Raw genomic sequence first — 23819 nt, 5'->3', positions numbered from 1 at the left:
GGGCTCATTAGTAAGAAGCATACATGAATTTTCTGAGTCAAGACCTATAATGTTTGTTTTGGGTTATGTTATGTTAAGTTTAGGGTATCTTCAAACACATGATAGCCAGCCCCTTATGGTATAAATCAACAAAGAATGACCTCACCTTGTTGTATAGGTCTCATTAGTAAGAAGCATACATGGATTTTCTGAGTCAAGACCTATAGTGTTTGTTTTGGGTTATGTTAGGTTAAGTTTAGGGTATCTTCAAACACATGATAGCCAGCCCCTTATGGTATAAATCAACAAAGAATGGCCTCACTTTGTGGTATAGAAAGTCTCATTAGTGAGGAAGCATAGTTTGTTTTGGTTTTGTTAGGTTAAGTTTAGGGTATCTTCAAACACATGATAGCCAGCCCCTTATGGTATAAATCAACAAAGAATGGCCTCACTTTGTTGTATAGAAAGTCTCATTAGTGAGGAAGCATACATGAATTTTATGAGTCAAGACCTATAGAGTTTGTTTTGGTTTTGTTTGGTTAAGTTTAGGGTATCTTCAAACACATGATAGCCAGCCCCTTATGGTATAAATCAACAAAGAATGGCCTCACTTTGTTGTATAGAAAGTCTCATTAGTGAGGAAGCATACATGAACTTTCTGAGTCAAGACCTATAGAGTTTGTTTTTGGTTTTGTTAGGTTAGGTTAAGTTTAGGGTATCTTCAAACACATGATAGCCAGCCCCTTATGGTATAAATCAACAAAAAATGACCTCACTTTTTTGTATAGAAAGTCTCATTAGTAAGGAAGCATATATGAATTTTCTGAGTCAAGACCTATAGTGTTTGTTTTGGTTTTATTAGGGTACATTAGGTTAAGTTTAGGGTATCTTCAAACACATGATAGCCAGCCCCTTGTGGTATAAATCAACAAAGAATGACCTCACCTTTTTGTATAGGAGGTTTCATTAGTGAGGAAGCATATATGAATTTTCCGAGTCAAGACCTATAGTGTTTGTTTTGGCTTTGTTAGGGTACATTAGGTTAAGTTTAGGGTATCTTCAAACACATGATAGCCAGCCCCTTGTGGTATAAATCAACAAAGAATGACCTCACCTTTTTGTATAGAAAGTCTCATGAGTAAGGAAGCATATATGAATTTTCTGAGTCAAGACCTATAGTGTTTGTTTTGGGTTATGTTAGGTTAAGTTTAGGATATCTTCAAACACATGATAGCCAGCCCCTTATGGTATAAATCAGCAAAGAATGACCTCTCCTTTTTGTATAGAAAGTCTCATTAGTAAGGAAGCATATATGAATTTTCCGAGTCAAGACCTCTAGTGTTTGTTTTGGGTTTTGGGTTTTTGGGCTTAGGTTAAGTTTAGGGTATCTTCAAACACATGATAGCCAGCCCCTTGTGGTATAAATCAAGAAAGAATGACCTCACCTTTTTGTATAGAAAGTCTCATTAGTAAGGAACCATATATGAACTTTCTGAGTCAAGACCTGTAATGTTTGTTTTGGGTTAGGTTAGGTTAAGTGTGTGTTTCAGGGGATGCGGAGAATGACAGCAAACACACTAACGGCCACGTGAAAACAACAAAAAAGGAGTGTAATAAGAGAGTAATAAAGAGCGTAATAAGGGTAATAAAGAGTGTATGAATGAGTAAGTTCTGTGTGTTTCAGGGGATGCTAAAAATGGCAGCAAACACACGAACGGCCACGTGAAGAGCAACCACACCAACGGGAACAGCAACAGCCCCATCAAGGCCACCACCGAGGACACCAACGGCAACACCACCACCTCCGACATCACCAAGAGCGTCGACACCCTCTTCAACATCAACGTGTCGATTGAACGCGGGAAACTTGTGGGTGTGTGTGGCAGCATCGGTGCGGGGAAGAGCTCGCTGATCTCGGCCCTCTGTGGTGATGTAAGGGGCTGTGTGTGTTTGTTTGTTTGTCTGTTTGTTCGGCATAGGATTAGATTAGACGTAGGTGTGTGTGTGTGATCCTGTCTGTTTGTGTTTATCTTTGTTTGTCTTGTTTGTTCTATATAGGGTTAGATTAGAGTTGGGTTTGTGTGATGTCCTTCCCGATCGTCTTATGTCTAACTTGGTGACCTTAGCCTTGTGTTGCGATGTAAGAGGCTGTTTGTGTTCCAGTTTGTGTTGCCTTATTGTTTATTTCCATATAGGCTTGTGTTATCCGGTCTCTCCATATTTTCTTTTGCGTAATTTTCTTTCTTTTTTTTCCTTTTCATTCTCTCCTTTTCCATTATGCTGTTTATTTATTTTGTTTACTTATTTTGCTATTCTGCCAGGCTCATATTTAATTAACTTAGAAGAATTTGTGGTCAAGTTTACCCAATAGATTTTTTTTCCAGGCCAATATGAAAACACTGAACAAGGAGGCAGAGTTTTAACTAACCCAGAACCTCACTTTAAATTCACTCGTACTAAATATCTCGATATCACAACCCTATCTAGTCTTTTTTAACTTGTATATCCATCACCTTTCGCTTTTCCTTAGTCTCCACTCAGAACTTTCTCCTCCACCTCCTCTAGTCTAAGCTTATTTATCACCCCACAATACAGATGATCACCAAGAACGGCAGCATGCAAGTGAACGGTCGTCTGGCGCTGGTGACACAACAGGCGTGGATCTACAACGACACCTTCCGGGAGAACCTCTTGGTGGGGCAGGGCTATGACGCGGAGAAGTACAGGAAGGTGATACGTGTCTGCTCGCTGGAGTCCGACATTGAGCTCCTGGCGAACGGGGACATGACGGAGATTGGGGAGCGAGGAATTAACTTGAGGTGAGCGCAGAGAAATTTAAATACGTACTTAGGATGAATTTAAGAAGTAGTGAAATATAGATACTTGGAATGAATTAGAGGAGGTGGAGGCAAATAATGCAGCAACTTATGGAAAAATAGACATATATAAGGTTGGAAGTGATTAATTAACTTGAAGTGAGTGCCAAGAAATTTAAATATGTACATCAGATGAATTGAAGAGGTGGGGAATTATAGATACTTGAATGGTTTAGAAGAAGTGGGGATTTATAGATACTTGAATGGGTTAGAAATAGGATTTACAGATGCAAAAAAAATAAGAAATAAAGCTAAATAAACAAACCTATCCGCAGCGGTGGCCAGAAGCAGCGGGTCAACCTGGGTCGTGCCGTGTACAGTGACCGTGACATTTACCTCCTGGACGACCCCCTGAGCGCCGTGGACACCAAGGTCGCGCGGCACATCTTCAACCAGTGCATCAAGGGCCACCTGGCGGACAAGACGGTTATTTTGGTCACCCACGCACCACACGTATGTCCATTTTTGTTTTTGTTGTTGATGATGTTTTCTTGTTTTCTTGGTTGTATTTTTTTTCTTTTTTTTACAGCCAAGGAAACAGCTCAACGGCAAAAAAAAGGAAATTATAATGAAAAGAATGCCCGCTGCTGTTCCCATTCTCAGCTTCCTCGAGGTTGGGCGTTCTGTATGGGTGTATTTTTGGTTTCTAGAGGATCAATCATTTTTATTTCATGGCTTAGTTTCGATTTCCAGAGCGCCTATTTTTTATTTCAGTTCGTCGAGAAATGCGATGAAACAGTAGCAATGCAGAAGAGCGTAGTTTTTATTTCAAGAGGTTTTTTTCTGTTAATGGAGGATATATTTTTTTCATTTCAAGAGCTTCTATTTTTTATTTCAGTTCCTCGAGAAATGCAATGAAACCGTAGCAATGCAGAAGGGCGTATAGTTTTTATTTCGAGAGGATGTTTTTTTATGTTAATGGAGGATATATTTTTTTCATTTCAAGAGCTTCTATTCTTATTTCAGTTCCTTGAGAAATGCGACAAAATGATAGCAATGCAGGGGGGTGTAGTTTTGATTTCAAGATGATTTTTGATTTTCTTATTTCAGGCTATTTTTTTGGTTTTATTTCTCGAGCATTTATTCTAGAGGATTTATTCTTAATTTCAGGCTGTAGTTTTGGTTTCTAGAGGATTTATTCTTTATTTCAGGGCATATTTTTGGTTTTTAGAGGATTAACTATTTTTATTTCATGGTGTAGTTTCAATTTCCAGAGCATCTATTTTTTATTTTGATTTCCAGAGCGTCTATTTTTTATTTCAGTTCCTCGAGAAATGCGACGAGATCATTGTGATGCAGGAGGGGAGGATCGCCGACAGAGGGACTCACGCTGAACTGATTGCAAGGAAGGGGGAATACTTCGACATGGTGGGCCACGAGCCATCCCACAGCAGCCAGGAGGAACAGGACAAGGAGGAGACCAAGGAGACAGGTGTGTGTAGGGGGGTGTGGGCGGATGTGTCAACGGCGCAGTGTTGGTGTTGTCTTTGTTGTTGGTGTTGTTTGTTTTGGTGAAGTTTTGCGTATGTTTGCATTAGTGTGTGTGTGTGTGTGCGTGTGTTGATTTGGCATTGTTTTGGTTATATTTGTTACTGTTTTGTTATTTTGTGTTCAAGAGATACAAGAAATAATGGTGTAAAAGATGAAGTGATGATATTTAGCAGTCTCAACATACGGAGTTAATTAAATGGTTACTCATTGATATGAAAAGATATATGACACAAGATTTTCCGAGGCAATATAACAACTGCCCTCAAGTCTTATATGCTTTTACAAGATGTGAATACTGATTGGACATGAGTACGGATTAGCCTTAGAATTACATGGTTACTTATTGATATGAAACAATATATGACACAAGATTTTCTGAGGCATTATAAAAAGTACCCTCAAGTCTTATATGCTTTTACAAGATGTGAATACTGATTGGACATGAGTACGAATTAGCCTTAGAATTACATGGTTACTTATTGATATGAAAAGATATATGACACAAGATTTTCTGAGGCGTGAATACTAATTTGACATGAGTACGAATTGGCCTTAGAATTACATGGTTACTTATTAATATGAAACGATATAATGCCAGGATTAAGTATTATATAAGTATAGGTATAACTGCCGCTGGAAACCGATACTGCCTGGGTTTCCGGCTGCACTTATACCCATACTTATAATACTTATTCCTACTTTTTGCCTCCTACATCTCTATTTTCCATCCTTACTTAATCCTGGCATTACAATGATATATAACAAAAGGTTTTCTGAGGCAATATAACATCCCTCGAGTTTCATATGCTTAGAGGTGTGGGTGTGGATTGGAACAGTGTGTACAGATTGGTGAATGCATACTAAATAGAGTGAATTATGTGGTTATTAAAAGGTGATGGATAATTATTGATATGCTGTAGACTCATATGTATTTCTGAGTCAATGGTGTGTCCAGCTACATAAAGGAAAATATGTATGTTTAACCCGGTAGCTGTGGTTATCATGTTTCTTAAAGGCTCCTCTAAGCAAATTAATGAGAAAAAAAATCATCACTCACGCAAATCATTATATATATATCAACGCATTTGTGATCAGTTTATACATCTTTTATTTTGGGGGGTCATGTCAAGCCACAAATTTGTCCCGTCGCTGCTACCGGGTTAACCTGGTACCAGCGACGGGTCAAATTTGTGGCTTTACCATGTACCAGTGACAGACCAAATTTTTGCCATGATATAAACCCCAAAAATAGTTGATGCATAAACTGATCACAAATGCGTTGATATATATTATGAAATGGTTTGCGTGAGTGTTGATTTTTTCTCATTATTCTCGCTTAGAGAGGCCTTTAAGAAGCATGATCCCCGCAGCTACCGGGTTAAAGAACAGAAGAAACAGAAGAAGTGTTGAGTGTGGCGCTGTGCATCTGAAGCTTAATATTCACTAATGGTTTCAAGGAGCATTGCCTCGCCTCTCAAGTGCCGATGTGCGTTTGCCTAAGTCCTCCTTCAAGAGTAATCCAAGCACCTCCTCGACTTGCCTTCATTTCAGGTCTTGTGGCGAAAAGCTTTTATATGACCGGCTGAATCTGAGCCTTACTTGCGTGGTATGTGATGTTTCTTCCACTAACTCTGCATATTACCTTTTTTTAGATGTGAAGGGAGAAACTATAATGAAAAGTAAGTGAGGTCCATCATTCCTGTAGCATGTAAGCTTGACTGGCATGAGTGCGGAAACTAACACTGTATTCTTAAACGTATTGGCACCTCAGTACGCCCACTTGAAAAGCCTCTTGTAGAAGTATCTGGGACTTTCATGGGCTGTTTCGTGATCCTGGTGACAGTTTTACATGACTCCTGTGCCACGGAACAGACAAAACACCCATGAAAACCCAGTTAATCTTCTCTGCGGCCTTTATTTTATTTATTTATTTATTTTTAATTTTTTTTTTTTTTTTTACGTGAACATCTATAGGCTCTCTTGAGTGGCCTGGTTGGTAGTCGGTCCCAGCCCGTCATGGCGCAGGCAAGTGTTTCTAGTGGCGCCCTCTTCTCTTGGCTCATGCTGCCCCCTAGAACTCCTTGATTCACTTGGACGGTTTCCTCTAGAGTCCGGGTTGATGGGTGGTCTTCAGGACAGCATGTGGGTAGTTTTAATCCACTCGGCGGTGACTGAAAAATCCGAGGTGGTAGCATGGGGATTCGAACCTGTGTCAACCATCACACGGTGAATGTGGGCCCAGCACGCTACCACTCAGCCACCGCCTACCCAAAGAAGAAATTGGTCAACGTGGGAGCTGGATACGTTTAAAAATATGAGTCTGACACTTCCTCGCAGCTGTAAGCAAACAATCCGAGGGCCCTGATGCTGAGGATGCTGATGATGCTGTATTATGCTTACTAATAGATGATCGCCATTGCTTTCTTATCTTTTAGAACACTCGCCCTTGTAGCACATAACATCGGCTAACATAGAAATTTATACTGATGCTTGTTAACTTATTCCAGCAGCTTTTCTAGACACACACTCACACACACACATACATACACACAGGAAATAGGATAGATGGAATGTTTTGCTAAATTTTAATCGTGTTTTAAGTATGTGGTAAGTACGTTTAGGGAGTTTTATGACAATACAATTTTGAATGAATTCTGTAAATGTCGAATAGATTGACGACCAGAATGTATTGATGGTGGTAATATATGTTTATTTATTTATTTATTTTTATTTGATTTGATTTTACTCTTTTTATACATTCTTTTATTATCTTTCTTTCTTTCTTTCTTTATATTCTTTTTCTGTATTGTTATTATTTCTTTGTTTATTATTACTATTTTTATTTTATTTTATTTGTGGTTTTACGCATTTTCATACATTGTTTTATTTTTTCTTTATATTTCTTTTCTTTATTCTCTTTTTTTTCTTTGTATTGATCTTTTCTTCATTTATACATTTATTATTTTTCTTTCTTTATTCTTCTTTTTCCTTTTTTTCTTAAATCTTTTTCTTCATCAATACTTTCTTTTGTTTTCCTCTTTTCCTGATACTTTTTTTTTTCATCAGTCCTTTCTCTGTTTCCCTTCTTTCCCTTCTTTCTTCATATCCCCTCTTCTATTCCCTTCTTTTACATCCCTTCTCTCTATACACTTCTCTTTCAATACACTTCATCTATTCCCCATCTTTGCACTCTATTAATTTCGTACCATACATTCACGTAGTCTCACACACTTAGGCCTACATAGAATAACCGAGTGGGCTGTTTCTCTATGAATTTTTTGTTGTTCGTATAAGCTGTCATTGATTCCTATTTCTCTATGACTTTTTTGTTGTTCCTATAAGTCTGTAGGTTAGGTTAGGTTAGGTTAGGTTCACACTATACATACCCTATTTCTCTATGACTTTTTTGTTGTTCCTATAAGTCTGTAGGTTTAGGTTAGGTTAGGTTAGGCTAGGTTAGGTTAGGTTAGGTTAGGTTTACACTCAACATATGCTATTTCTCTATGACTTCTGCATTGCTCCTATAAGTCTGTAGGTTAGGTTAGGTTAGGTTAGGTTCACACAACACATATCCTATTTCTCTATGACCTCTGTGTTGTTCCTATAAATCTGTAGGTTAGGTTAGGTTAGGTTAGGTTCACACTATACATACCCTATTTCTCTATGACCTCTGTGTTGTTCCTGTAAGTCCGTAGGTTTAGGTTAGGTTAGGTTAGGTTAGGTTAGGTTTACACTCAACATATGCTATTTCTCTATGACTTCTGCGTTGTTCCTATAAGTCTGTAGGTTAGGTTAGGTTAGGTTAGGTTCACACAACACATATCCTATTTCTCTATGACTTTTTTGTTGTTCCTATAAGTCTGTAGGTTAGGTTAGGTTAGGTTAGGCTCACACTATACATAGCCTATTTCTCTATGACCTCTGTGTTGTTCCTGTAAGTCCGCAGGTTTAGGTTAGGTTAGGTTAGGTTAGGTTAGGTTTACACTCAACATATGCTATTTCTCTATGACTTTTTTGTTGTTCCTATAAGTCTGTAGGTTAGGTTAGGTTAGGTTAGGTTCACACAACACATATCCTATTTCTCTATGACTTCTCTGTTGTTCCTATAAGTCCGTCATTGGCTCGTGTATCCGCAGAGGAGGCAGAGAAGGAAGGTGACCAGGAGAAGGGGAAGCTGATCACCGAGGAGACCAAGGCGACCGGGAGCGTGAGCAATGAGGTGTATCGGACGTTTATCAAGGTGAGGCGCGGGGCTTTATTTTCTATTTTTCATTTTATTTATTTCTATTTATATTACTTTTTGTTTGTTTGTTTTGTTAGTTGTTTTATTTATTTGTTATTTTTTTATTTTTTTTTTACGAGTTTGTTTATCAAGGTGACATGCGAGGCGGGTCGTGTCATGTTGTTTATTGTTTTTTGTTTTGTTTTGTTTTGTTTTTTTGTTTTTTAGTTAAGGAAAGCATAAAAAAAATCAACCTTTTGTCTTGTATTGTTTCATTTCTCTATTTTCTTTATTTTTTTCTTTTTTTTTCTTTATCTCAAGTTTTACCTCTGATCTTTTATTTATTTCTCTGTCATCTTCATCTTTACTCTTATTTCTTCATTTCTCTATCTTCTTTATTTTTGCCTTCTATCTTTTCTATCTCTTTCTTTTCTATCTTTATCTTCATCTTTACTTTCTATTTTTTATTTCTTCATCTCTGTATCTTCCTCCCCTCTATCTTCTTTATTTTTACCTTCTATCTTTTCTATCTCTATTTTTTCTATCTTTATCTTCATCTTCATTTTTTATTTCTTCATCTCTGTATCTTCCTCCCACATTCTCTTTACCTCTATTTTTCATATCTGTCCATCCTCACCTTCTATCTTTTCTTTCTTCATCTCCCTATCTTCGTTATCTCTCCCGTCTTCATCCGACAGGTGAGTGGCGGCTGGTGCATCACAGGGATCATCTTCTTCGCCATCATCATCTTCACCCTCAGCCGTATGTTCAGCGCGATCTGGCTTCAGTACTGGTTGGATCAGGTGAGGCTCAGAGCGGAGTTTTTCGGTGATGCTTATTGCGCCTGTAGGATTTCTTGAGGGGTCTCTCGGACAACTCCAGGCTGTTAGTGGGACAGGTGGATTTTGTGTATAGTGGCTACCGTGATCTATGACTCTAAGAAGAAATGGTGTCTTATTTCTTCATCTTTTACACCTGTTCCTCTGCGCAGGGTGACGGACAAATCGAAGAGCGTATGATGAATATTAGCGAGTACAACCTCACGCTGTCGGAGGAGGAGATCAAGGGCAGCATCGTGGAGAACCCGGCGCTGTGGTTCTATCAGCTGGTCTACTGCCTCAGCTTCATCCTGCTGCTCATCACTGGGGTCGTTAAAGGCATTGGCGTGACCTTCAGGTGAGGACGTGTGTGTGTGTGTGTGTGTGTTGGTGGTGATTTCAGGGTTTGTGTTGATTGTTTTTTGTGTTGATTTATTTTTTTTGTTGAGTTTTGGTTTGCTTTCACTCGAAGCAAAACTAGAATGGAGGTTTTTAGAAGACTGTGTGTGTGTGTGTGTGTGTGTGTGTGTGTGTGTGTGTGTGTGTGTGTGTGTGTGTGTGTGTGTGTGTGTTGTTGATTCTCCTTATTGTTGACTCAGTCCTCTTTTGGTCACTTGATTCTATTCTCTTTCATTTTCTTTCATTTTTCTTCATTCTCCTTCATTCTATTTCATTCTCCCTCATTCTATTTCATTCTCCTTCATTCTCTTTCAATCTCCTTCATTTCCATTCACTTTTGAGTATTTTCTGTTGGTTTGTAGCACAGAAAAATGACCAAACTACCACTAGGCTCATAAGACTACCCCTGGAAATGCCCAAAACTCCTATGAAAGCCTTGTCTAATGTGTGTATTTGGGCGTGGAGATGTTCAAGAATGTTTCCCTTACGCTTCTTTCTCCGCAGGGTGCTGGCGGGCGCGTCCAAGCTCCACAACCACATGTTCATCAGCATCCTCCGTTCCCCGATGAGCTTCTTCGACACCACACCTACCGGCCGCATCCTCAATAGGTTCTCGAGGGACTTGGACGAGTGTGAGTGACGGCTTGGCTGATGGCATTGACTTCGCTTTTTATTTTTATTTTTTATTTTTTACGCAACAAAGGAGACGGCTCACTTGTATTGTATTGCTTGTATTGTAGCTTCTTCTTGTGGTAGGATAATATGATGATTGTCTTGTCGTGGGATAATTATAGTTGGTTTACTTGGCGTCAAATAATATAATGTTGGCTGCTCACGATTTTCACTCCTTGGTTCTGCCTCGGCTAAAGATATTGTGTGTTCATTCTCCTTTCTAGTTTTCTTTTACTTATTATTATTGTTATTAGTATTGGTATTATTTTTGAGTTCCGTGAAAGGGCGTCAAAAGATAATGAGACAAATTATATATGGCGTAAATATAGCTTCCCCCCCCCCCCCTTTTTTTTTTTTTTTTACAATAAAACGGCTCAAGGGCAACAAGAGTAGTGAAAAAAAAAAAAAAAATGCCCGCTACTCACCACTCCCACAATAGTCATCCATTCACTCATTCATCCTATCTTTTTTTTTTTTTACAACAAAGGAGACGGCTCACGGGGAACAAAAACTGCTAAAAAAAGAGCCCGCTACTCGCCACTCCCATAATAGTCATTCATCCATTCACACACTCATCCCGTCATCTGTTCTTCTCCCAAACAGTGGACGTGCGAGTTCCGTTCTTCCTCGAGTTCCTGCTGCAGGGGCTCCTCTTCGTGGCCGGCCAGATCATCCTCGTCTGCTTCATCTATGTGTGGTTCATCATTCCCCTTGTCTTCATTTCTGGTGAGTGGCTGAAAACACCGAGTGGATTATAGAATTAAGACTCAGAAGCTAATGATGTGTTCGAATTAGAAGACTTGAATCCTCCTTGCAGCTAATGTTGTGTTCAGACTATTAGGTTAGGTTAGGTTAGGCTGTGTTCGAATATTAGACTTGAATCCTCCTTGAAGCTAATGGTTAGGTTAGGTTAGGTTAGGTTCAAATATTAGACTTGAATCCTCCTTGAAGCTAATGTTGTGTTCGAATATTAGACTTGAATCCTCCTTGAAGCTAATGTTGTGTTCGAATATTAGACTTGAATCCTCCTTGAAGCTAATGGTTAGGTTAGGTTAGGTTAGGTTAGGCTCAAATATTAGACTTGAATCCTCCTTGAAGCTAATGGTTAGGTTAGGTTAGGTTAGGCTCAAATATTAGACTTGAATCCTCCTTGAAGCTAATGTTGTGTTCGAATATTAGACTTGAATCCTGCTAGAAGATAATGTTGTGGTCGAATATTAGACTTGAATCCTCCTTGAAGCTAATGTTGTGTTCGAATATTAGACTTGAATCCTCCTTGGAGCTAATGTTGTGTTCGAATATTAGACTTGAATCCTCCTTGGAGCTAATGTTGTGTTCGAATATTAGACTTGAATCCTCCTTGAAGCTAATGTTGTGTTCGAATATTAGACTTGAATCCTCCTTGAAGCTAATGGTTAGGTTAGGTTAGGTTAGGCTCAAATATTAGACTTGAATCCTCCTTGAAGCTAATGTTGTGTTCGGACTATTAGACTTGAATCCTCCTTGAAGCTAATGTTTTGTTTGGACTATCAGACTTGAATCCTCCTTGAAGCTAATGTTTTGTTTGGACTATCAGACTTGAATCCTCCTTGAAGCTAATGTTTTGTTTGGACTATTAGACTTGAATCCTCCTTGAAGCTAATGTTGTGTTTGGACTATTAGACTTGAATCCTCCTTGAAGCTAATGTTTTGTTTGGACTATCAGACTTGAATCCTCCTTGAAGCTAATGTTGTGTTCGGACTATTAGACTTGAATCCTCCTTGAAGCTAATGTTTTGTTTGGACTATCAGACTTGAATCCTCCTTGAAGCTAATGTTGTGTTCGGACTATTAGACTTGAATCCTCCTTGAAGCTAATGTTTTGTTTGGACTATCAGACTTGAATCCTCCTTGAAGCTAATGTTGTGTTCGGACTATTAGACTTGAATCCTCCTTGAAGCTAATGTTTTGTTTGGACTATCAGACTTGAATCCTTCTTGAAGCTAATGTTGTGTTCGGACTATTAGACTTGAATCCTCCTTGAAGCTAATGTTGTGTTTGGACTATCAGACTTGAATCCTCCTTGAAGCTAATGTTGTGTTCGGACTATTAGACTTGAATCCTCCTTGAAGCTAATGTTGTGTTCGGACTATCAGACTTGAATCCTCCTTGAAGCTAATGTTGTGTTCGGACTATTAGACTTGAATCCTCCTTGAAGCTAATGTTGTGTTCGACTATTAGACTTGAATCCTCCTTGAAGCTAATGTTTTGTTTGGACTATCAGACTTGAATCCTCCTTGAAGCTAATGTTGTGTTCGGACTATCAGACTTGAATCCTCCTTGAAGCTAATGTTGTGTTCGGACTATTAGACTTGAATCCTCCTTGAAGCTAATGTTGTGTTCGGACTATTAGACTTGAATCCTCCTTGAAGCTAATGTTTTGTTTGGACTATCAGACTTGAATCCTCCTTGAAGCTAATGTTGTGTTCGGACTATCAGACTTGAATCCTCCTTGAAGCTAATGTTGTGTTCGGACTATTAGACTTGAATCCTCCTTGAAGCTAATGTTGTGTTCGGACTATTAGACTTGAATCCTCCTTGAAGCTAATGTTTTGTTTGGACTATCAGACTTGAATCCTCCTTGAAGCTAATGTTGTGTTCGGACTATTAGACTTGAATCCTCCTTGAAGCTAATGTTTTGTTTGGACTATCAGACTTGAATCCTCCTTGAAGCTAATGTTTTGTTTGGACTATTAGACTTGAATCCTCCTTGAAGCTAATGTTTTGTTTGGACTATCAGACTTGAATCCTCCTTGAAGCTAATGTTGTGTTCGGACTATCAGACTTGAATCCTCCTTGAAGCTAATGTTGTGTTCGGACTATCAGACTTGAATCCTCCTTGAAGCTAATGTTGTGTTCGGACTATTAGACTTGAATCCTCCTTGAAGCTAATGTTGTGTTCGGACTATTAGACTTGAATCCTCCTTGAAGCTAATGTTGTGTTCGGACTATTAGACTTGAATCCTCCTTGAAGCTAATGTTGTGTTCAGACTATTAGACTTGAATCCTCCTAGACTTTGGTGGGCGTATTTCCGAGAGCTGTCAAATAAAAAGCCCTTCCCTTCTCCGCCAGTTCTCTTCTTCGTGGTCATATTTTTCTCTTTTATATCTTCTATTTTATCTTTTATTTCATCTCTTTATTTTCTCTGTTTTTACCTTTTATCCTTATTTCTTCATCTTCTCTCCCGTGCTGTAAAAAAGGAATGAAAGAGAATTACAATAGACCTTCCCTCTCTGCCATTCTCTTCTTTGTGGTCATATTTATTTTTTATTTCTTCATCTCTTTATCTTTTCTGTCTTCACCTTTTATTTTTATTTCCTTGTCTCCTCTCCCTCGCTGTAAAAAAAGGGAACGAAAAATAATTAAAAAAGTCCTTCCCTTCTCCAGCAGTTCTCTTCTTCTGTGGTCATTTTTTTCTCTATTTTCTATTTCATCTTTTATTTCTTCATCTCTTTATCTTAGTTCTTTGTGGTCATTTTTTCTCGATCTTTATCTTTTATATTATCTTTTATTTCTTCGTCTCCTTATCTTATTTCCTCATCTCCTCTCCTTCGCTGATAAAAAGACAATGAAAGTGAATTAGAATAGTCCTTCCCTTCCCCGGCAGTTCTCTTCCTCGTGGTGGACATCTTCCTGAACGCCGGTGTGAGGGAGCTGAAGCGTCTCGACAACACCCTCAAGTCACCCATCACCCAGCACATCGGCTCATCCATCAGCGGCCTCAGCGTCATCCGCACGTTCGACAAGGAAAAACTCTTCACTCATCGGTAATAGCAACTGAAAATAATGATGTTAGTGATGATGAGGGTAGTATTATTAAGTGAGAAATACAATGTCATCTTCAAGTTCGATAAGAAAAAGCTGTTAATCTATAGGCAATAAAAATGACTTGTGATAGTAATGATGATAATGATTGTGATATTAAGTGAGAAATGGATTATGTCAGGAGGAGAAGAAGGAGGAGGAGAAGGAGAAGGAGGAGAAGGAAGAGGAGGAGGAGGAGGGAGGAGAAATGACTGTACTGTTTTGCTATATGCTTCCTCCTCCATCCTTTTCCTTCCCTCCTTCTATCTCATCTCCCTTTAGGATGTACAAGTATTAGACAAGCACTTGAAGGAGGAGGAGGAGGAGGAGGAGGAGGAGGAGGAAGAAGAAGAAGAATTAATGTGCCGTTTCACCATATAATTCCTCTTCTTCACGCTTATCCTCGCCTCTACCTTCTCTCTTATTTAGACATATTTAGACGTATTTAGACAAGCACTCACAGACAGAGGAAGAGGAGTCAGTAGAAGAATGGCTGGACTCTTTTCCTTTGCGCTTTCCTACCTCATAACTTAACTTAACTTCCTTTCTTTACCTCATAACCTCATCTCCCTCCAGGATGTACAAGTATTCAGACAAGCACTCACAGACAGAGGAAGAGGAGGAGGAAGAAGAATGGCTGTACCCTTTTCCTTTGTGCTTTCCTACCTCATAACTTACCTTCCTTTCTTTACCTCATAACTTCATCTCCCTCCAGGATGTACAAGTATTCAGACAAGCACTCACAGACAGAGGAAGAGGAGTCAGTAGAAGAATGGCTGGACTCTTTTCCTTTGCGCTTTCCTACCTCATAACTTACTTTCCTTTCTTTACCTCATAACTTCATCTCCCTCCAGGATGTACAAGTATTCAGACAAGCACTCACAGACAGAGGAAGAGGAGTCAGTAGAAGAATGGCTGTACTCTTTTCCTTTGCGCTTTCCTACCTCATAACTTACCGCCATTACCTCATATCCTCACCTCCCTCCAGGATGTACAAGTATCTGGACAAGCACTCGGCCGCCCTGCTCGTGTTCCGTCTCTCCAATCGCTGGTTCACCTTCCGCATGGACATAATCTCGATGATGGTCACGCTCGCCATCACTGCCATCTGTGTGTTCACCAAGGGCGCCGTCAGCACTGCCCTCGCCGGCCTTGCTCTCTCGATGATCAATGGGGTGAGTGGTGGCTGTGTTGTTTACCTAGTGTTTACCTTGCTATTGTATTTGCCTTGCTATAGTGTTTACCTTGTTATCGTATGAGGAGGGTATCAGGACACCTCTCCTCCTGAAATTGACCTCGCTTTTGGCCATTCCTCTTGACTTGTAGGAGCATGCAGAGAGTTGCGGGCTTTTTTTATTATTATTGTTTCCTTTTTTTTGCCCTTGAACTGTTTCCTCTACTGTAAAAAAAAAGAAAAAAAAAAGAATGTGACCTTAGCTTGTGTTGTCCTATCTCGATCTTCTTCTTTTTCTAATTTTTGTTCTCTTTTCTTGTTCTTGTTCTTTATCTTGCTGTTCTGCCTTCTCTCGCTCTTGTTCTTCTTCTTGTTCTCATTTTTCTTCTTGTTCTTTTTCTCCTTTATCTTCCTGTTCTGCTTTTTGTTGCTTTTGTTCTTCTTTTTCTAATTTTTATTCTCATTTTTCTTCTTGTTCTGGTTCATCTTGCTGTTCTGTCTTCTCTCGCTCTTGCTCTTCTTCTTGTTCTCATTTTTCTTCTTGTTCTTTTTCTCCTTTATCTTCCTGTTCTGTTTTTTGTTGCTTTTGTTCTTCTTTTTCAAATTTTTATTCTCATTTTTCTTCTTGTTCTTGTTCATCTTGCTGTTCTGTCTTCTCTCGCTCTTGTTCTTCTTCTTGTTCTCATTATTGTTCTTGTTTTCCTTCATCTCCCTGTTCTGCTTTCTCTTGTTCTTCTTTTTCTAATTTTTATTCTCATTTTTCTTCTTCTTGTTCTTGTTCTCCTTTCTCTTCCTGTTCTGTTTTCTCTCACTCCTGTTCTTCTTTTTCTAATTTTTATTCTCATTTTTCTTCTTCTCCTTGTTCCTGTTCTCCTTTCTCTTCCTGTTCTGTTTTCTCTCACTCCTGTTCTTCTTTTTCTAATTTTTATTCTCGTTTTCTTCTTCTTGTTCTTGTTCTCCTTTCTCTTCCTGTTCTGTTTTCTCTCGCTCTTGTTCTTCTTCTTCTTTGTTGTCTTCTTGTTTTTGTTCACCGTCCTTGTTATTCCTTATAGAGTTAGACAAGCTTTCAATTGTGTGCTTGTGGGGTTGTAAGACACGTGTTTGTTTCAGTCATTCATATTAGCATCCTTCATTTTTTTGGTAAGATGTTGCAAGCTAAATAAGGTCAAAAAAAGGAAAGGAAAGGAATACAGGAAAAGGTCATGAAAAAAAAGGTCACAGGTGGTAAGATATTGCAAGCTTAGTAAGGTCAAAAAAAGGAAAGGAAAGGAATACAGGAAAAGGTCATGAAAAAAAAGGTCAAAGGTGGTAAGATATTGCAAGCTTAGTAAGGTCAAAAAAAGGAAAGGAAAGGAATACAGGAAAAGGTCATGAAAAAAAAGGTCAGAGGTGGTAAGATGTTGCAAGCTTAGTAAGGTCAAAAAAAGGAAAGGAAAGGAATACAGGAAAAGGTCATGAAAGAAAAGGTCAGAGGTGGTAAGATATTGCAAGCTTAGTAAGGTCAAAAAAAGGAAAGGAAAGGAATACAGGAAACGGTCATGAAAGAAAAGGTCAGAGGTGGTAAGATATTGCAAGCTTAGTAAGGTCAAAAAAAGGAAAGGAAAGGAATACAGGAAAAGGTCATGAAAGAGAAGGTCAGAGGTGGTAAGATATTGTAAGCTTAGTAAGGTCGAAAAAAGGAAAGGAAAGGAATACAGGAAAAGGTCATGAAAAAAAAGGTCAGAGGTGGTAAGATGTTGCAAGCTTAGTAAGGTCAAAAAAAGGAAAGGAAAGGAATACAGGAAAAGGTCATGAAAGAAAAGGTCAGAGGTGGTAAGATGTTGCAAGCTTAGTAAGGTAAAAAAAAAGGAAAGGAAAAGAATACAGGAAAAGGTCAGAGGTGGTAAGATATTGCAAGCTTAGTAAGGTCAAAAAAAGGAAAGGAAAGGAATACAGGAAAAGATCATGGAAGAAAAGGTCAGAGGTGGTAAGATGTTGCAAGCTTAGTAAGGTCAAAAAAAGGAAAGGAAAGGAATACAGGAAAAGGTCATGAAAGAAAAGGTCAGAGGTGGTAAGATATTGCAAGCTTAGTAAGGTCGAAAAACGGAAAGGAAAAGAATACAGGAAAAGGTCAGAGGTGGTAAGATATTGCAAGCTAAATAAGGTCAAAAAAAGGAAAGGAAAAGAATACAGGAAAAGGTCATGAAAAGAAGGTCGGAGGTGGTAAGATGTTGCAAGCTAAGTAAGGTCAAAAAACGGAAATGAGAAGAAAAGAATTCGTGCTTTTAAGGTTATGAGTGAGGTTATGAGGGAGAGAATGTCAGGTCATGGGATAAGGAGGTGAAGAAGGGTCGGTTTAGTGAGAGAATATGCTTTTAATTATTTTTTATTGTTCTTAATCAGAGTATTCTTTGTTATGAGTTGGATGAGTATAATTTAGTCACTATTAAGTTAAGGCATTCATGTATAGTTTTCATCTTACTTGGGTTGCAATGCTTTCTCATCTCAGACTTTTCTCTCATTTAATTTTTTGTACCGTCATTTTAATCGTCATTCACATCAGTCTCCCTTCTGTCCCTCTCGGCGTGCAGGTGTGTGCGTTCACCCCGTTCCTGATGAGGATGAAGTCAGAGTTCCAGTCCCGCGTCACCTCCGTGGAGCGCATCATCGAGTACGCCTACGTGAGTGTCCTTTTAATGGTTGTTTATGGCTTGAGCTAATATCCCTTTTGTTATTGTTCATTTCTGTCTTTTATTAACGATGGGTCTTCTTTTTATTGTTTTTTTATTGCTTTTCTTAATCAGAGTATTCTTTGTTCTGTAATCATTTCATCCCTATTCTCTATCACCAATCGGATGAGTATAATTTAGTCTTTTTTTTTTTTTCTCATTTCTTTTTTGCTTCACCACACTTGGATTGCAACATTTTATCCCCTCTGACTTTTTCTTCATTTTCTTCCTTTTCTTTCTTTTCTTTCTTTTCCTTCTTTTCTCTTTTTTCTTTTCTTTCCTTCTCATTTCTTTCATGTTTCACCTCACTTGGATTGCAACATTTTATCCCCTCTGACATTTTCTTCATTTTCTTCCTTTTCTTTCCTTTTTTGACCTTACTTAGCTTGCAACACCTTACCTCCTCCTTCCTTTTCTTCCTTTTCTTTCCTTTTTTGACCTTACTTAGCTTGCAACACCTTACCTCCTCCTTCCTTTTCTTCCTTTTCTTTCCTTTTTTGACCTTACTTAGCTTGCAACACCTTACCACCTCCTTCCTTTTCTTTCTTTTCCTTCCTTTTTGACCTTACTTAGCTTGCAACACCTTACCTCCTCCTTCCTTTTCTTTCTTTTCCTTCCTTTTTTACCTTACTTAGCTTGCAACACCTTACCACCTCTGACCTCTTCTCTCACGACCTTTTCCTGCAGGGCCTGACCAGTGAAGCGCCAAGGGAGATCCCCGAGACATGCCCCGCCCAGCCCTGGCCTGCTCACGGCACCATCGAGCTACAGGAGGTGAAGCTGCGGTACCGGCCTGACCTGCCCCTCGTCCTCCACGGCATCAGCGCCACCATCAACGCCGGGGAGAAGATAGGCATCGTCGGGCGGACTGGAGCGGGTGGGTGGCGTAGAAAAAGGAAATTGATGTAGAAAAGAACGATGCATGAACTATTTATTACTTATTCCATATTTACTCCTTATTAATGGCTACTCTATACTATCTTCTGTTGTGGGAGCGGCAAGTAACAAGCTTTCTTTTTCTACACTCTTTCTTGCCCTTGAGCCATCTCCCTTGTTGTAAAAAAAAAAAAAAAAAAAAAAAAAAAAAAAAAAAAAATTAGTACTCTATTTCTAAGGGTAACTTTTGCTTCAGTAACTAAGATAAATTTAACTCATATTTTCTCTCTTATTTCAGTCTATTTGTATTATTTTCCTTCTTTCTTTCCTTATTCGTTTATTATATTTACTCTTTATTTTTCCTTCTATTTCTCAGGGTAACTTTTGCTTCTGTAACTTAAGATAGATTTTACTCATATTTTCTCTCCTATTTCAGTCTATTTGTATTCTTTTCCTTCCTTCTTTCCTTATTCGTTTATTATATTTACTCTTTATTTTTCCTTCTATTTCTCAGGGTAACTTTTGCTTCTGTAACTTAAGATAGATTTAACTCATATTTTCTCTCTTATTTCAGTCTATTTGTATTCTTTTCCTTCCTTCTTTCCTTTATTATTTATATATATTTACTTTTTTTTTTCTTTTTCTTCTCAGGGTAACTTTTGCTTCTGTAACTTAAGATAGATTTAACTCATATTCTCTCTCTTATTTCACAGTCTTTTTCCATTATTTTCCTTCTTTCTTTCCTTCTTTGTTTACTGTATTTACTCTCTTTTTTTCCTTCTATTTCTTAGGGTTTCTTTTGCTTCTGTAACTTAAGATAGATTTAACTCATATTCTCTCTCTTATTTCACAGTCTTTTTCCATTATTTTCCTTCTTTCTTTCCTTCTTTGTTTACTGTATTTACTCTCTTTTTTTCCTTCTATTTCTCAGGGTAACTTTTGCTTCTGTAACTTAAGATAGATTTAACTCATGTTCTCTCTCTTATTTCACAGTCTTTTTCCATTCTTTTCCTTCTTTTTTTCCTTCTTTGTTTACTGTATTTACTCTTTTTTTTCCTTCTATTTCTTAGGGTTTCTTTTGCTTCTGTAACTTAAGATAGATTTAACTCATATCTGCTCTCCATTTCACACTATTTCTCTGGGTAACTCATATTTCCTTCATTCCTCTTGTCCATATCATTCCTTCCTTCATCATATCTCCCTCCTTTTCCTTCTTCCTTCAACCATTCTTTTCCATCTTTCATTTTTGTTCATAGCATTCTCCTTTCTTTATCATATTTCCTTCACTCCTCCTCTCCATCCATTCCATACCTCTTGTAACTTGATTAAAAAAGGCTAACCCATATTTCCCTTATTCGTAACCTCACCTAACCTAACCTAACCTACATTTCCCTTTTCCTCACCTAACCTAACCTAACCTACATTTCCCTTTTCCTCACCTAACCTAACCTAACCTACATTTCCCTTTTCCTCACCTAACCTAACCTGCATTTCCCTTTTCCTCACCTAACCTAACCTAACCTACATTTCCCTTTTCCTCACCTAACCTACATTTCCCTTTTCCTCACCTAACCTAACCTAACCTACATTTCCCTTTTCCTCACCTAACCTAACCTAACCTACATTTCCCTTTTCCTCACCTAACCTACATTTCCCTTTTCCTCACCTAACCTAACCTAACCTACATTTCCCTTTTCCTCACCTAACCCAACCTAACCTCACCTAACCTAACCTAACCTAACCTACATTTCCCTTTTCCTCACCTAACCTAACCTAACCTAACCTACATTTCCCTTTTCCTCACCTAACCTAACCTAACCTAACCTACATTTCCCTTTTCCTCCCCTAACCCGACCTAACCTAACTTACATTTCCATTTTCCTCACCTAAACCTAACCTAACCTAACCTAACTTACATTTCCCTTCTCCTCACCTAACCTAACCTGATTTTATTTTACCTGTTTTATTTTAAGTGGTATTTTTGTCTTGTGGTATCAGTAAGACTCATGGGCTCATTTTCAGGGTCTAGTTTAGCTTTCTTTTCTTGTATTTTTCTGATTTTGTTTTTTATTTTCAAGGTTATTTTCTCAGCCAGTATTAGGAGTCTCCCACAGGATATTTATTGGTGTCCATTTCCCTTTTCCTCACCTAACCTAACCTAACCTAACCTACATTTCCCTTTTCCTCCCCTAACCCGACCTAACCTAACTTACATTTCCATTTTCCTCACCTAAACCTAACCTAACCTAACCTAACTTACATTTCCCTTCTCCTCACCTAACCTAACCTGACCTAACCTATTTCCCTTAGTCCTCCCCTCTATCTTATTCCTCTTTTATCTCTCCATCTTCTTCCTCCTTCATCCTATTTTCTCATCCCCAGGCAAGTCATCGCTCATCTCCACGTTGCTGCGGATGAGTGAGTTGGATTCCGGCCGCGTGGTCATCGACGGGGTGGATGTGAGCGTGGTCGGGCTCCACACACTGCGCTCCAGCATCTCCGTCATACCCCAGGACCCAGTGCTCTTCCAGGGGTCACTCAGGTGGGTGGCGGGGGTGATTCTCTCATCCGGTGTTAGTAAGTCGGGTGCGATGTTTATTTTGGTGCAGTTTAGTTTCGTTTTATATGTTTTTGTTTTATTTTAAGTGGTATTTTTGTCTTGTGGTATCAGTAAGACTCATGGGCTCATTTTCAGGGTCTAGTTTAGCTTTCTTTTTTTTGTATTTTTCTGATTTTGTTTTTTATTTTCAAGGTTATTTTCTCGTCCAGTATTAGGAGTCTCCCACGGAATATTTATTGGCGTCCAGTTTTGCTTCGTAACTGTATGTGTGAATGTAAAGGTCATGAAAATAGAGCCCAGTAGTAAATTTTTGCCGTCATGCTCTTCTAGATTTCCTGTCACCTTCTTAGCAGCATAAATGGCAGGGATCAGGTGGCAAGACGTAGGGTGTCCAATGCAGATGTAGCTAACAGATGTGGAGTTGAGGACCTGGAAACAGTGCTCAGAAGGGAAAGACACTGATGGTTTAGACATGTAAAGAGAGCAGGGGAGGACACAGTGCTGGGAGTTTTGGAGAGATTGGAAGTAGAAGGAAGGAGACCAGTTGGTAGACCTAGGAAAACATGGAGAAGGTGTTTACTGGAAGACTTGGCATTGATGGGATTGGAGGTAGACGGAAGGAGACCAGTTGGTAGACCTAGGAAAACGTGAAGAAGGTGTATACAGGAAGACTTGGCATTGATGGGATTGGATGAACATAGGGCAGAAGACAGAGTAGAATGGAGGAGAGCCATAAAGCGTCCAACCGCTCAGGAAGAGTGAAAACAGATGTTAAACGAAATGTTGATGATGATGATGATGTGTCAATATGTCGAAGTTTAATTTAGTGGTCCGTAGCAAGCCGATGCCAATGTGGTCTTCCCCTTTCACAGGTACAACTTAGACCCCTTTGAGGCCCACACTGACGAGGAGGTGTGGCAGGCACTCGAGCAGTCGCACCTCAAGCCCGTGGTTCAGCGGCAGCAACACGGCCTGAGCTGCAAGGTGGAGGCGGGCGGGGAGAACTTTTCCGTCGGTGAGCGCCAGCTGATCTGCCTGACGAGGGCGCTACTCAGGAACAGCAAGGTATATTTATTTTGTTTTCTACAGTATAGGCAGCCCTTCTTCATCTCCTTAACCCAGTAACATGATGTATTTTCTCATTAAACTCGCCCTTCTTCATTTTGTTAACTCAAGACCTCACATTTTCTCACAAACTGACCTTTCTTTATTTCCTTAACCCAGTAACCTGATGAATTCTCTCACAAAACTGACCCTTCTTCATCTCCTTAGACTTTCCTTTCCTCACAAGCTCGCCTCTCCCATGACAGTGTGGCTCTCTCTTTCTTCCCTTTTTCTCTATTTTTCTCGTGTTTTTCTTGTTTCTCTTCATCTCTTTCCTTTTTTAACCCATGACCTCACATTCTCTCACAAAATTGACCTTTCTTCATCTCCTTAACCCAATAACCTAATGTATTCTCTCACTAAACTGACCCTTCTTCTTCTCCTTAACCCATGACCTGACAATCGCTTACAAAACCAACCTGTCTGTATCTTAATTCTTGATCTTCCCCTCCTGGATCTTGCTTTCTTCTGTTCTCTTACCAATTCTTCTTCCTCTTAACCCTTGATCTTCCTTCTGTTCTCTTGCAAATCCTCTCTAATCTTCCCCTTACAGATCTTGCTTTTGGTCTCTTACTAATCTTTCTTCCTCTTAACCCTTGATCTTCCGTCTGTTCTCTTGCAAATCCTCTCTAATCTTCCCCTTACAGATCTTGCTTACTGGCTCTCTTCCTTCCTCATCTTAACCTATAATCTTTCCCCCCCAGATCTTCCTTAATATTCTCTTACCTTCTTACCTTCTTCATTTCCCACTTCCAGATCTTACATGCTTTTTTTTTTATTTTTTTCTTCTTTTTTACAGCCAAAGAAACAGCTCAAGGGCAACAACAACAACAAAAAAAAAAAAAAAAAAAAAGCCCGCAAATCACTGCTGTCCACTTACCATTCCTTCCTCATCCAAACCTTATGATCTTACTCCTCTCCAGATCTTGCTGCTGGATGAGGCGACAGCATCCGTGGACGTTGAGACTGACCACCTCATCCAGGCCACCATCCGGGAGGCGTTCCAGGCCAGCACGGTCCTCACCATCGCCCACAGACTCAACACTGTCGCCCACTATGATAGGATACTGGTCCTGGAGGCGGGCAAGGTGTGTGT

The 23819-nt window shown here is 39.2% G+C and overlaps 1 protein-coding gene and 2 long non-coding RNA genes across 18 annotated transcripts in view; 2 read left to right on the top strand and 1 right to left on the bottom strand.

Moving 5' to 3' along the window:
• Window positions 1–23819, top strand: part of LOC126985566 (ATP-binding cassette sub-family C member 5-like) — a 110704-nt gene that overhangs the window by 73350 nt on the left and 13535 nt on the right. For 6 of the 7 annotated variants that reach the window (XR_007738791.1, XR_007738792.1, XR_007738793.1 and 3 more), the window contains 17 exons: window positions 1664–1911; window positions 2575–2798; window positions 3131–3308; window positions 4119–4287; window positions 5999–6025; window positions 8483–8586; window positions 9267–9371; window positions 9560–9744; window positions 10290–10417; window positions 11061–11183; window positions 14105–14264; window positions 15290–15476; window positions 18046–18135; window positions 18871–19060; window positions 21442–21601; window positions 22492–22684; window positions 23647–23811. Coding sequence is in view for 4 of the 7 variants with exons in the window: in XM_050840711.1 (XP_050696668.1) it covers window positions 1664–1911; window positions 2575–2798; window positions 3131–3308; window positions 4119–4287; window positions 5999–6025; window positions 8483–8586; window positions 9267–9371; window positions 9560–9744; window positions 10290–10417; window positions 11061–11183; window positions 14105–14264; window positions 15290–15476; window positions 18046–18135; window positions 18871–19060; window positions 21442–21601; window positions 22492–22684; window positions 23647–23811 (2636 nt within the window). In the remaining 3 variants the exon portion in view is untranslated. The remainder of the gene's footprint in view (window positions 1–1663; window positions 1912–2574; window positions 2799–3130; window positions 3309–4118; window positions 4288–5998; window positions 6026–8482; window positions 8587–9266; window positions 9372–9559; window positions 9745–10289; window positions 10418–11060; window positions 11184–14104; window positions 14265–15289; window positions 15477–18045; window positions 18136–18870; window positions 19061–21441; window positions 21602–22491; window positions 22685–23646; window positions 23812–23819) is intronic. The other variant, XM_050840713.1, reaches the window with a different exon arrangement.
• On the top strand, window positions 16691–18031 carry LOC126985568 (uncharacterized). The gene is made up of 3 exons (XR_007738804.1): window positions 16691–16948; window positions 17439–17549; window positions 17619–18031. It is a non-coding gene; the product is annotated as an uncharacterized LOC126985568 (long non-coding RNA).
• Window positions 19805–21467, bottom strand: LOC126985567 (uncharacterized). Of its 10 annotated transcripts, none has more exons than XR_007738800.1 (7): window positions 21311–21467; window positions 21213–21263; window positions 20879–20945; window positions 20700–20842; window positions 20576–20606; window positions 20478–20544; window positions 19805–20431 (listed from the first exon to the last, which is right to left on the bottom strand). It is a non-coding gene; the product is annotated as an uncharacterized LOC126985567 (long non-coding RNA). The 10 variants fall into 10 exon arrangements; XR_007738802.1 differs by lacking the exon at window positions 20576–20606 and adding an exon at window positions 20638–20673 and having other exon boundaries at window positions 20705–20842; XR_007738799.1 differs by having other exon boundaries at window positions 20602–20842.

The sequence above is a fragment of the Eriocheir sinensis genome, chromosome 59 (genome assembly GCF_024679095.1).
Source record: "Eriocheir sinensis breed Jianghai 21 chromosome 59, ASM2467909v1, whole genome shotgun sequence".
NCBI classification, from domain to species: Eukaryota; Metazoa; Arthropoda; class Malacostraca; order Decapoda; family Varunidae; genus Eriocheir; species Eriocheir sinensis.
Note: the sequence above shows the minus strand (reverse complement) of the source record. Positions and strands in the feature narration are given on the sequence as shown.